Source organism: Suricata suricatta, chromosome X, assembly GCF_006229205.1.
Source record: "Suricata suricatta isolate VVHF042 chromosome X, meerkat_22Aug2017_6uvM2_HiC, whole genome shotgun sequence".
Taxonomy (NCBI): domain Eukaryota; kingdom Metazoa; phylum Chordata; class Mammalia; order Carnivora; family Herpestidae; genus Suricata; species Suricata suricatta.
The window spans coordinates 16,415,261-16,429,770 of NC_043717.1; the positions used below are offsets into that span (position 1 = coordinate 16,415,261).

General features: G+C 31.7%; 1 protein-coding gene across 6 annotated transcripts in view; it reads left to right on the forward strand.

The window, feature by feature from the left end:
- Positions 1-14,510, forward strand: part of CNKSR2 (connector enhancer of kinase suppressor of Ras 2) — a 289,714-nt gene that overhangs the window by 170,208 nt on the left and 104,996 nt on the right. For 4 of the 6 annotated variants that reach the window (XM_029930402.1, XM_029930398.1, XM_029930399.1 and 1 more), the window contains 2 exons: positions 2,731-2,877; positions 12,940-13,073. In XM_029930402.1, coding sequence (XP_029786262.1) covers positions 2,731-2,877; positions 12,940-13,073 — 281 coding nt within the window. The remainder of the gene's footprint in view (positions 1-2,730; positions 2,878-12,939; positions 13,074-14,510) is intronic. The other 2 variants (XM_029930400.1, XM_029930401.1) reach the window with 1 other exon arrangement.

Genomic DNA, 14,510 nt, shown 5'->3' on the forward strand with positions numbered 1-14,510 from the left:
GCTGATTAAGAAAATAGAAAATGTGTGTTGTATATAAGTAATAAATCACTGAATTCTACACCTGAAACTAATATTGCTCTGTATGTTAACTAACTGGAATTTAAATAAAAAGTTGGGGGGGGCAGAAAACTGAAAAAAATAGTAAAATTATGTACTTTTCTGCCACTAAATAATATTCAGCTATAAAATTAAACTCTAACCAAATTATTACTTTCCCATCAAAAAGCAATTCCAATTTCTCATGGAAAAACAATTTTATTTTGGAGAATTGCATATTCAAAGAGAACATTGAGAAAGTGTAAAAGAACAGAATGAGTCAAATTGCAGTGAACATGATATAGGAAAGCACCATCTAGCCTTAGAAATTTTCAACTAGTCACCATGATCATATAAAAAAAACGAAAAGAAATTGATGGATAAAAGTGTGTAATTAATGGGGCACCTGGGTGGCTCAGTCAGTTAAGCAGCCGACTTTGGGTCAGGTCGAGATCTCACAGTTTGTGGAATACAGTCCCACATTGGGCTCTGTGCTGACAGCTCACAGCCTGGAGGCGGCTTTAAATTCTCTGTCTCCATCTCTCTCTGCCCCTCCCCCTTTGTTCTCTGTCTCTCTCTCAAAAATAAATAAACATTAAAAAAAATTTTAAGGGGCACCTGGGTGACTCAGTCGGTTAAGTGTCTGGCTTCGGCTCAGGTCATGATCTCATGGTTCATGGGTTTGAGCCATGCATCAGGCTCTGTGTTGACAGCTAGCTCAGAGCCTGAAGCCTATTTCAGATTCTGTGTCTCCCTCTCTCTCTAACCCTCCCCTGCTCGTGCTGTCTCTGTCTCTCAAAAACAAAGTAAAAAACATAAAAAATTTTTAACAGAAAGAAATGTGTAATTCATTGTTGAGAATACATATGCTGAAAGAAAAATATGGCCATCATATTGACTGCTTTAGTACAGTTAGTAATTATTTGAAAAAATAAATGATGAAATGTGGCTATTATTAATAAGTTGCTCATAAACTCTTTGTATAAACAGTATGTTTTCTCCCTGCAAACTTTAAACTAAAAAAATCTGCTCACATATTTTTTTGGCAAGTAAAATGAACACTTAGATTCGAATTCGCTTTGCTGTGACTCTTGGCTTATTGAAACGGCTATAGAGACACTATTTAGCTATCAGAAGAATCAGATTCAATGTAATATACCTTTGGGCACATAATAATTCTCACTTATATGTAGTGGGAGACATTTGACCAGTTTCATCACTTTAGTTATATGCATTAATATGTTTTTTTTAACTGGCAGCCTCTTATTCGTGTTAGGCAAATATCATAGTAACCATTTTGATTACTATCTGAGACCCCTGAGTTTTTAAGCATTGTAACATCTCACTTCTTCTTTGTCCTTTTTCTCTTCACCATCACTCCATTCACCTGCAAAAGAGGTTACTTAAATGAATGACCACTCATTAGATAAACCAGACTCACCCATTATCCTACAGTGGCTGCCAACCAGAGTACCTCTTCCTCATAGTCTCAGGATCTGTGATTCTTTTGGTGGAAGTGCTTATTCTTTTCAGCTTGATCATTATCTTCCTGGCAAAAAACATAATGAATAACAGGCAAAGGCACCCATTCCCTTGCACTTGGGTGCCTAGGAAAAACTACAGTACTGTTCAGACGATTTGCTAAATAAATCCTGCTTATAATCCAGGATAAATTTTGAGTCACTGTATTTATAGAACATCCTGGAAATTTCTAATCCATTAAAATTGGGATAAAACGTTCTCTCTTCTAAGTGTGAAGTGTGTTTTTTTAAATCTTGGAATAATAGCTATTTGTAATATGTTTCTTTAAAGCATAGTTAGAGGATTTCATTTACCTGATAACTGCATAACTAGTCCATCTTGAAGCAAACCAACAAATTATTCTATGTTTAAAAGCTTAAAAGGAAGACAAGTAAAGTAATTTAACACAGGTAACAGTCGAGCCAGGTTTCAGGACATTTATCAATACTTGGTTTAATTATACATTATGTTTTGAGGTTATATTCAAATAGAATGGCTTCATTAAATTCAGCACATTATATTTTAAATTTATAGGGTTGTTTGGAACACATTTCCAATAGCTGCAGTATGGGAGTAGTGTTACATTGTCATTTTTTATCCTATCCTTGTAGCATAGGAAAAGGTTACTTTTACTGATGCTGTCTTCCATGCATCAGAATGTTGCCTTGGTTTGTCACTACCAGCTAATTGTAGTATAAAGTCAGTCTAATTTAGAGACACTTGTATCACATGTCTCTAAAAGATGGTGATGAGAAAGCATGTAGTATAGCTTGCAAGCTCAGGACATTGTCAAGTCCTTGTGGATATTTAAGTTGTACTTGTGAGAACAGCTTGGATCTAGACCTTGCACAGCATTAATAATGACATAATTTTTTAAACTCTAAAATCACTCCATTGGTAGAATACTGTTTTAGTCTCTCCTTTGACATGGTAAATGTCCATTATGTTATCTCATAATAAATAACATGGACTCTAATGCAATAACATGGTTGGTTAACCAATTCAGAGATAAAATTTCTTTTTTGAGTATATATCTCCTGAAAATTGATAGGATGGTACACCAGTTATGTGATTTTCTTTTTTTTTTTTTTACTAATCTTATTAAAGGGGGAGAACATTAAATCTTTGAATACTGTACCTCAATTTTATTGTAATGATTTTGCTGGTTACCAGGTGGGGTGGCAGTTGAAAAATTTGGTGAATGCACTACGAGAGGACCCGAGTGGTGTTATCTTAACTTTGAAAAAGCGACCTCAGAGCATGCTTACCTCAGCACCAGCTTTACTGAAAAATATGAGATGGAAGCCCCTTGCTCTGCAGGTAATGAAGCTTAATCATAAGTCATACACCATCATTTTAGCCATAGATTATCTCCGTAATGCTTCTTTATTGTGCCTCATCTCAGCAGCATATGGATTAATCTTGTATGCTTTTGAAAATTTGTTTGTGAAATTATCGCTTCACAGTTTATCCTAATAGGCTTCATTGTGGTGAAATCTGTAAGTTACTCTAAAACCCAAATGATAAAGAACTCTGCCTTAATTTGTAAACATTTAAAGCATAATTACAAAAGAACACAAGTTATTTCAACCCAAAACGTGGATAGAGATGGAAATGAGAAATTTCATTTGGAGATGTAATCTTCTATTTAAAAGTTACACTCATACACTTTGAAGAAACTAGATGACAGTTTGTAGAATTCTTTTAAATCTGGTAGTAATAGTTATTTCTAAACAGTAGGTTAAAGAAAGTTTTATAACATTAAAATGTACCTACTACATTCCTTCTGACTGAAATTTTTTTTTTCTTTCCCACCCTATAGGGTGGCAAAATAGGGAAATTATTGCTTTAGAATTTATGCATTTTTCTTCAGCATGAAACCACTCTAAAATATTACTCTGGATGTTGGTAAATGATATTCATAAGAAGCAGAGTATCTAGGAAATTATAAAACATGATTCTGATCAATGAAAGACAAGGAAGTAATATAATCTTTAAACACATCATAAAAATGTCTTTCACAAAACCTGCATTTTTAAAATAGGAAACTATTACCTTTCTTAGCAATCTAATTTTTTAAAAATGCAATTGCCTGTTGAACTAGCAATTTACAATTTGTAAATTGTTCCTAAGTTCTGTATTAGTACCTTATACCATTCTTAAATTTTTCCCCCTAAAACCTTAAATTCTCCATTACACATGAATGACCTTATAGATTATAATGATTTCTTACTGTTTAAAACTTTACTACTTATTGGCTGCAAAATTGCCAATTTTTGCCAAAGTTGTTTATATTTGAATAACATAAAATGTTATTAACATTAAACATTAAAATGTTCTAACATCAAGGTATTTAAATTTTAATGTTAATCTTTCATTTTTCAAATGAATATATGTACACTGTATTAATATGTCCAAATACATTTGACTTGCAGTATATGTCTATTATCAAATATTTTTAATGTCATTGAAGTTTAGAGTTTAATGTTTTTTGACTCATTAAGTGATAGACTAGCAGATCAGACTTTACCATCACATCATTTTATTTTCTTGCTGTATTATAAGTTGCTTTGTTGTTCCACTCATTGGTTTTCCTATTGACATGTCTTCCTCAAAGATCCTGAGAAGTGGGAACACTGAAGAAGAGTCCCACAGTTTCAACCATTAGGTTTTTTTCTCTGTATATGTGTAATTAAAGCTAACCCCTTCTCTCTAATCTCTTCTGTTTCACCTTGAACACCATAAAGTCACTGTTTTCTTGTTGATTCGTGGACACTGAGGGAATATCTCTAGGAAATAAATTGGTAATTTGGTCCCTTTTTAGATTCTTTTTAACAAACACAAACTGAAGAATTAAGGTAATGACAGTATTCAGTCACTTTTATATAAAATGCTGAAATAATTGAAAGACCAACATTTCTTTTTTGCTACACATGTGATGTGTATATTCAATGATGGAGAACAAACACTTTATTTTTTTTAATTATCTCACATCATTTAAAAATTATAATTATAATAGGTTATTAGCACACTGTTTCTAGGTCGATTCCTAACTCCCAAGAAATATGCCTCACCAGATCACTAATTATACTTATTCCTCATTGCCTGTTCAGTTACTCTGAATATAAATTTACTGTTTCCAATTGCTGAAATCAGAAAAAAGAAAATCAGCATTTCCATAAGGGCTTATATATATCAACATTTTTGTAAATTTATTATTTCAGCTGAACTTAGTTCAACTGAAATGTATTATCAAAGCTTAACTCCTTATAGGTAAACTATTTGGGGGAAGGTGAAGGACTTGCTTTCACTTTCTTTACAAATTGTTTTAGTGGTTGAACTTTTTCAGAGCAGAAGGAAGAATATTAGGTTTAAATACTTCCTAGTAGTGGTAAAACAAGATTTGGTGTTAAGAACACAGAATAAGTCCTCCAGCATACTATAGCACCACCACCAAATATCCCTGAAATTTTGAAGACCCAAAATTGTACCAAAATAGAGGTGTTTGTTGATCGTACGGCTTTGGCCTGCTCTAAAATAGTAAGACACTGGAAACACAATGGGAACTATCTGGTCAGAATTTTTAGAATGTAGAATAACCAAAAATGGACAAAACCTGATGGTACTGGAATCTGTAGATTAAAAGTAGACTGCCTCCAAAGGAGGAAAAGTCAAAGAAATCATCAGATAAGATGGTCTTACAGGCAGTTTGGAATACCTTTATGACTTTGCCTGAGGCCATGTATTTTTTCTAGTGGCTAAGAAAGGACCTCAGAGGTGAAATATAATGTTTAATGTTGGAATAACCCTCTGTGCAGACATAAGTACCAGTCTTACTGTATTCTTGCTTCTGCTATGTGTACAAATACCTTGGCTCTAAAATGCCCATTAATTCTCTTAAATATAAAATTTCAGTGTTCACACCTGAAGAATTGGACCTTCAGTTGTTTCTTTTTTCATAGAGTGTACTAACATTCTACTAAGAATTATTTAGAGACTTACAAAAAGAAATACTTATATAACTTATTTAATTTGATATGTCTATTTCAACTTTTTCTCCTCTACCAGGCTAAATTTACGTACTAGCATTTTCAAATAAAATATGGCAAAGTTTATGTAGTGTGGAGATAGATACTAATACATGCACCTTAAAAAAGAACAACTTTATTCTAACATAATCATTAATTATTTTTAAACTAACAAGGAAATAATTTGTACCTACAAAATTTAACCTTATTGACCCTAAGGCAGGAGATTGGTATTGAATACCACATTTTAATGAAAGAAGTTTTATTCTCAAAAATATTTTGAAAGGATAGTAACTTCTATTAATAATCAACTACAATGGCAAATTTAGATTTGAATTTTCTTTTAAAAATTATTCATGAAATTTAGCCAAATAAACAAAAGCATACAACTAAACTTCATGCTCACAGAGCAATTTCATTAGTACATTTCATGAAATTTGGCAAGTCTTTTTTAAAATTTCTGATTACTCAAACATTTTGCAATGGAATTGAAAGACTTAAAGATACCTTAGTCAAATACTATGAACAGATTTAATCTGGAGTTGAATTCTATTGTCATCTGCACCCATTTATAAATAGTAAAGATGGTTTACCTGAGATAGAATTTTTTACTCTATGAGAGCAAACGAGGGATTCTCTACTTTCCAATGACTCTTTTTAAAAACGTGTTCTTAGTAGTACTTCTACTCCTGTCATGGATTTTGGTGAGCTTGGTGATTGCTGACAGTCAAGTTCTTCCAATTTAATAAAAAAAATATCCCAGGGAACTCTGGATAAATCTCAAGGTATATTTTTTTCTTTGTCGTTTTAAGTTAGTGTGCATAGGTCACAAGCATGTGTGAGTGGTGTCATTTTTTTCTTACAAGAGATGCATGGCCGAATTAGCTGGATACTAGCAAGAATGTTCATTGAACATCACTGGGAATCAGCCATTTTTTAAAAATTAAAGAATTCAGCTTTTTTGGTAGGAATGCATCTCAAATGATCACTATAATCAGTGTTGGAATTCAACATACTGATAGAGGTTTCATTAAACACATTTTTATATGAAGTAACATGAAGCTATATCATTAAAATTATGTTCCTAAACTGCATTCTGATCCATAAACCTCATATATTTATGTGATAGTTTCTTGTGTGGTTTTGTGGTTTTCATTTGAAATTTTATTCCTTAGCATTTCCTTGATGCCATTTTTACAGGATATTTAACTTTGAGCAGAAAAAGCAATGGAAAGCAAATAGTCATAACAGTCAATTTTGTCTATCAACTGGTATAACACCTGAAGAACACTGATTGATTGTGTTACATTTCAAATACAGATATGAATAGTTAAAGTCATTCTGTAAAAACCAACACATAGGAAATAATAAAATGTGTTTTAATATCAAAGTTATGGGTCAGGGTGTCTGAAAAATACATCACTAACAAAATTTATGTTTCTGAGAGTTTTGTTTTAAAAGCATGTTTTGAAGAGGAGGATAGCCAATATTAGCTATGACACTAGAGGAGAAAATAAATCTTAACCAAAAATGTAATTGTGCTGACTGAGAGACAGAAACAATTATGTGTTTTACATGCTCAAATTAGTAAATAGCTGCAAGCAATTGTCACATCAAATTTTTGTTCAGCAGTGTTTAAGCAAATTAATTAAAGTATCTAAATCACATTTGTGTTTTTCAGCCAAATGCTTTCAAATGTTACACTGTCTACAAATGATCACCGAAAATGCAAAAATAACTTTTCATTTTCTTTATTCTTTACTTTTTTATTTTTTTAATTAATATTCTAAAAATGATGTTTACTGTAATTTGAAAAAATTGGAAGTTTAATTTTAATATTTCAGTATTAACTATGCCAATAAGACTGGACAACACAAGAGTAAACACAGTCATAGTAGTCTCAGTGCAATGTGCAAAATTTGATGACTCAGTGGATAAAGCCATTTTGTAGTGTGACTCTGAAGTCTATATTTCTTGTATATCGTGTAACTATATATTTTATGCATATATATATCTGTATTTTTAAACCTATACAGATATAGTTTCATGATCAAATCAGTGGTCAGAACAAAATGTTTGTTTTCTTAGTGGTCTTATAGGAAAGGAAAGATTACATGCTTATAAAAGATTCAAATCTTTTGTATTTATGAATTTAGATCCTAGAAAAAAACTGAAAAAACAGTGTGGGAGAATTTTAAATACAAGCATTTCCTTTGCTTAGATTTTCTTCAAATAATTTACTACTTAAAAAATCTTTCCCAGGGAAAAGTATTTTCTACATTAAATTTTCTACATTAAATCTAATATTTTTATATGGTCAAGAAATTTATAAATTGTATGCATTGTCTTGCCCCATAATCCAGCATACAATTTCACTGGAGCATTTGTTTAGGTGATTAAGAACAGAGTTGCTAACGTAAAAGAATATTCTGGTACTTGTGTTGGTAATTATAATAAAAATGTGTTTGAACTGAGTAAGGACTTGTGTGAATGTTCTGTGCTAGAATAATGGGGTATTGTGATCCGAGTCTGTTTATTCCCAAGAATGAATAAAATAAATGGCTAGGCTTTATACTTGATGTAATCATGCATATTTCAATGGGCGTGTTTCCCCTGTAATTCAAAGCAAGCTCTTTGTGATCTTTGCAGTAGTGAATTTTAGACGTAACTACATAATGTGTAACACACTGTTCTAATCTTTAATGCTGCAGCTGTCTTTATGTCACTGGTGTCATTCAACACTTTCTATAGCTCTGTGAAAGCCAGGTCACTTACCAGACAGAGGGACAAGTAAATTAAGATAAGCTTGCCCTGAGTTGTTAAAATGAAAAATGTTTTAAGTAAAACCTCAATGTAAAATGTAGTTTAAGTATGGAAGTTCTTTTCTCATAATCTTTAAGACCATAGGAGTTTCAGAGATACCTTCCAGATGTGCTCAATTACCTTAGAGATGTTAGAATTGGGGACACAAGGAAAAGGCCTGAGCCATCAGAGGATTTAAATTGAGATTTCAGTGATCCCTTACAAAGGCTAAAAACTTTATTTTATAATAATCACAATCTTTCATATGCTGTTTAAATTGGATGAGTAAGATATTATTCCTAAAGTCATGACACATGATTCAGAGGAAGATTTGTGCAGTACCATATTGTAGGATACAGTTTGAAAGGATTTATGTAGTTCAAACTGACAATATGAAAAAAATGTATGTATATGTTTTACTTAGTAGATTTCTAGTAGTGGTCCTGTTGATGTAGCAGGTTATCATTAATTGACTTAAAGTTATCAATGTATATTTAAAGAGATGCATATGATCATTTTATTTAAAATTTGAATATTTTAATAGATGCATGCCCATGCCCCCAAATATCTCTCAGAGTTGTTTTAGCAGAGTAATGACATATATGCAAATGCCTCTTCCCTTCTGGAGTCTCACTTGATCTGTGAAAGGAGAGCTTTATGTCAGTAGGACCGTTTACATATGCAAACTAAATATTATGACAAGGTCCTTCCAGGAAATAAACGTGTTTGCATAGAATTCAAAATGGATCCATATCATACTTGATTGCATACTGTGGCTGATCAAGTTATACAGAAGCTTCATGCTTGAATAACAAGATGCAGTCTTAAAATAACCTTGTATTTAAGTGATGATAATTCTTAATTCTCCTTTCATATTTTGCCAAGATAGAGAAAGTATCAAAGTAACAAAATGGTGAAATAAAAATATTACCCTTTATTTCTACTTTTTGCCTTAAATTCAAAGTTCTTCATAGTGCAGTGGTAACTTCTCTTTTACTATGTTATAAACACATTATTGAAAGGAAATGTTGTCAAGATAGGAGAAGCTATCTTTCTGCATTTTAATGCTAACATATCTGGATATTTTTCCTGAAACTAAGAAAAATGTCTATTATACTTTGCATTGGATGCTGAGAGAACTCCTGTTTTGATCTGAGGGAAGCTGTATTTGTCACTTTTTGGGTATTTTCACACACTTAAATTGTTATTGATGGTGGTTGTAATTTTAATGCCACTTGTTACAACTAGGAATTTCTTGCTGGTGATTTCAGCTAATAGCATCGTTTACTCTGCAGTTGATTTAGTCAAATTGTGCCTATCTTTCTAATGCTTTTTAATGCCTTTTTTCATTCTTTTAGCTATTTAATTTTGTATTCTTTCAGTTCTTGTTCAAAGGTAGAAAAATTTTTAAGAGATTATAATTTTAAATTTTCACAAAGACTTCCTCTTGGGTTAAGTAGCTATTGCCATTTTCCCGTAAAGCTTCTGCTTTACCATACTTTATTTTTTCATTGCTTAATGTGTATTTTTAAAAATAAGATTCTCAAAAGCAATGTTTACATTTTAGTGTGGATTAGCTTGACAAAAGTAATACAATGAATAGATAAAAATATGCCAAATATATTTAATCTTTACTGTGTATTTCATTTGGTACAAAGCATACTAATTATCCAGATGATATCTGCATGGTAAACCACTTGAAATGTTTTCTGTGATTTATCAGTTAATACAATAACTAGCCAGTTGAGCTGAACAATAGGATTGACTAATTTACATTTTCTTTGAAAGAATAAGTTGTTTTTTTCAACCAATTCAATTCATTGAACCATCTGGCACAATCAAACTTGTTATCCTTTTAAACTTATTTAAGAGTCTTTCCTCTGTGTATTTACTAATTTAGCTACTCGTGTTAAATTATCATTAGATGATAGTAATAGCAACTCCTTCCTGAAAATAGAAACCTAGAGAAAATAGCAATTTGGAGGAAGCTGATTCTCCTTTCATATTTTGCCAATATAGAGAAGGTATTGAAGTAACAAAATAGTAAAATAAAAAAAAATATTACCATTTATTTCTACTAATATTTAAGTTTACTGGAAGGGGAGAGGGACAAGTACCCTAAATAATTTTGGTAATAATCTAGGTAGAATCCTAGTAGTAGTCTAGGCAGAATAAAATATTCTGTTGATATTTACCTCACACTTCATGGCTATTTAAAATATACTTGTAACCACTGACTATTGTTTCTCCTTTGTTCCTTCAGTTTTTTCTTTCTTCCTCTTTATTTGGGGAAGGCAGAGATAGGTACTAACCAAGAAAGATTACCTTTAGTTCTATGCATGATAAAATAAAAAGAGAGAGAGAAGTCTTAAGAATAGAAACAGTGACTCTAAAACAAAAGAAAAATAATAAAAATTTGTTAAATTATTTTTAAATTATTTATATTTTTAGAACTTGTTTTTTTTTTTAAATAGTTTATTGCCAAATTGGTTTCCATACAGCACCCAGTGCTCTTCCCCACAAGTGCCCTCCTCCATCACCACCACCTCTTTTCCCCTCTCCCCCTTCCCCTTCAACCCTCAGTTCGTTTTCAATATTCAATAGAACTTGTTTTTAATGTCACATGCAGTATTGGAATAATTTAAAATAGAAGATACTAGAGCATTTAAAATGCATACTGAATATACGCTTTTCTCTCACAGTACATCTGTTAGACAGTTTTGAAAAGTAATGTACTGCATAATGGGTTTGTCTTTATATTTCTATAATGATGAAACTTAGTCAGACGTTTTTTATGGCATCTGTATTTAGTACCAAGATGTCCTGACAAAAAGCATTATAAATAATCATATCACAGTAACTATATATATCGTGTGTGTCTAAAGACTTGATCTAAAGAAACTATCATTCATCCAAAGATCTGTTATAGAGGTATCACTAAAGATAATACAATTCTTCATTTCCTCAGACTTCATGGTATTCATCCATACAGATGACTCTTGATTACCTGTATAATCTCATAATTTCCCACTGCCAAGATTTTTGTTTCTAAAAGACACATATAAGTGGACACTATTTCAAAATCAGCATAGTTAAATATAAGTCTACTGCATACTTTCATAATATTTCAAAATTTCATAACATGTAAAGTTTCTGACTTTTTTTTTTACATCATAGAAGACAGACTATTGTAGACTCCCAAAATAAATTATCAATTATTTTTCCATTCTCTCTCTCTTTAATTTCTGTTTCACATAGATTAAAACTTAACTGTCATTGTGGCAGGATGTGTGATTTCAACCTATTAAGGTGAGCTGTGTAATAAGGAAGGTCATAAAGTATGTAGCCTTCCCCAGGGGCCTACATTGTACATTGTATTTATGCTTGGTTTTTTGAACATTTTGCTTATCTGTACAAAAGCATTGTCACAATATAAAATAGTTGTAATATTCCATTTTTGTCCAGCAATACATGTTAAAGTAATAGAACTGCGGATCTATATAGATTTGCTAAAAGTGTTTTCATATTGGCTAAAATGGCAACATTTTGTCATGTGAAGATACAGTTCATTTTGTGATCATTACTTTTGTGTTTGCACTAAAATTCTTATTTTTAATGTTATTGTATATGCAGCTAATCAGTAAGATCTGTAAGAAAAACATGAAAATTTGTGAATTTTAGTCTCACTTTAGAATAATTTTTTGAACCACAAGATCATTTCCAAATGCTGTGAAGCTTAGAATCGGAAGTGCTCTTAAGTTAATGCATCCTGATGTATCGCTTTATTCAGTATACCTACTATCTTAATTTTTAGAAGTATTTAATACTTAAACAGGCATGACAATACAATCTATAGGTCTGTATCTAAACATCATTTAAGCAGTGATAAATGTGTGTGCCTCTAAAAGGTGAAACTATTGTGTTCCACTAATCACCATATTTTGAAGATGTGCCATAAATGACCTTGAGAGGACAGTTCATTGTGTTTATATTTTAAAAGACAAAATACGAAAAAAGAAAGTATTTTCTCATTTTGGCCTTTCATCCTCCATTTTTTTAACCTTTTCTGAGAATCTGTGACATTCTGCTAACTAAACAGTATGGTGTATCTTTTTGGGAAAAGGTAATGAAATATCTTTCTTGTATATCAATCAGGATGTGAGTGAGCTAATTCTTTTGAAAGTTCCTCTTTGTTATCTTTCTTTCAAAGGTGGAATTCCAACAAAGCAAATTTAATTTAAATAAGTTTCTGACTGTGAAACACATCTTACCATTATGAAACACTGCATGGTGCTTTTACCTTATAAATAGCTTTTACATGGTTATGCCATAGAATAAGGTGAGTTGAGAAATAAGTGAAGCCTCTAAAATAATAAATTACTTGTTTTTGGAGATTCAAAGGAATCAATGTGCTAAGTAACATGCTTCTTGATTTCAGCCAAGTTCAGAAACTTTGCAGAAATAGATAATTTTAAAATGATAACTACATGTCGTTGTTGTTGTTTTGTGTGTTGTTTGTGTGTGTATGTATTTTCTTTTTCATTTTAACCAGCCTCTTATACCTAGAAGTCCCACAAGCAGCGTTGCCACGCCTTCCAGTACCATCAGTACACCAACCAAAAGAGACAGTTCTGCTCTCCAGGATCTCTACATCCCCCCTCCTCCTGCAGAACCATATATTCCCAGGTACTAACCATCATGTTGTTGTGGGCAGCTTCTATCCAGAGACTAACCTAACTGTATGGAAACTGTGAAGTAAATTCTCAGGGAACACCTTGAATGTTTTCTTAGGTAGGAATTCTGAACACATTCTGGAAAATTACTGCATGGTAGAGAATGCACTTTGGTTAATAATAATAATAATAACTACTCTGTATTAAACACTATGCATTAAATATCTTATAAACATCTTATAATATATAAAAAAAGTAGGAAAGTAATGTTAAATAACAATTAGGATTCTTTCAATAAATAAAGAACAAGTGAGGGTCTTTGTCTAAGAAGCCCCAGGAAACCTCAACTTACTTTGAAGCATTTCATATGTTTTTTTTTTCTAAAAGAGAAAGTTATAGATAACTTTTAAGCCCTCTTAAATGTATGCAATGAGGGAGCTTTTCGTGGGGAGAGATAGACAATGAGAAGGGAGAATATTGTTTCCCCCTAATAACTTCTGTATCTACAGTTTCTATTTGATCAGTTCATTAATGTTTCTGCCAGGAAGTAGAGACAATTTTCAAGAGAATGAGTTGCCTTTAAAGTCTATTTTCTAGATTTCTTGAGGCTATATCCCCATTTCATTTCCAGATTTCTATTTGAAATTCCTGGCAGGAGTGAAAGAATACAACTATGTGCCATAATGCATTCTGTCCAAAAACATTCTGATGTCCCAGCCTTGTGGAATACAAAAATTATGGAAAGGGGCCTGCACTAAATGGGGATAATTAGTACCAATCACAAAGAATTTGGTTCCATTTTTAAATTAGTTGTGCAGTCATTGAAAAACAGTAAATTAAGGTCTCTTATTTTCAAGCCACACTTAATATTGAATTTCTTCAGTATATAAAAGAACTAAAATTCCTTTTTTTTAATTAATTTCATCATTCTTTAGTGCACCTAATGTTTCATTCTCTTAGATATGATGGGACAGACATTTTATGATCTAAATGCTACATGACATCATGGTATGTCTGCAAATACTGTATTGTTGTCTGGTAATAAAACTGTAGTCCATCTTATAAACATTTTAGTTTTTAATTTTGAGAATTAAATGTAGCTGTGAGAACATGGATATAATTTACTGAGCTGCCATTTCACAAATCTTTCTGGTATATAATTGACAGTCATATGTTAAATTTACAATCAGATGTACAGATCCATCTGATAGTCAAACACAAGTTTCATTTTAATTCTATTAAGATAGTGTCAGACTTTCTGAATACTCTTGCATGAGGAGCAATCAAAATATGTGTTTTGAATAGTAACTCTTGTTTTGTTTTCATTTTAATTGGAAAGATTTTTATTTCAGTGAAAATGATTATTTAAGAGACCTTACTCCAAGGGCTACATGTACAAATAAACATCAGAGAATTACTTTTATCAAATCTCTGCAGGCTTTTAATGTTC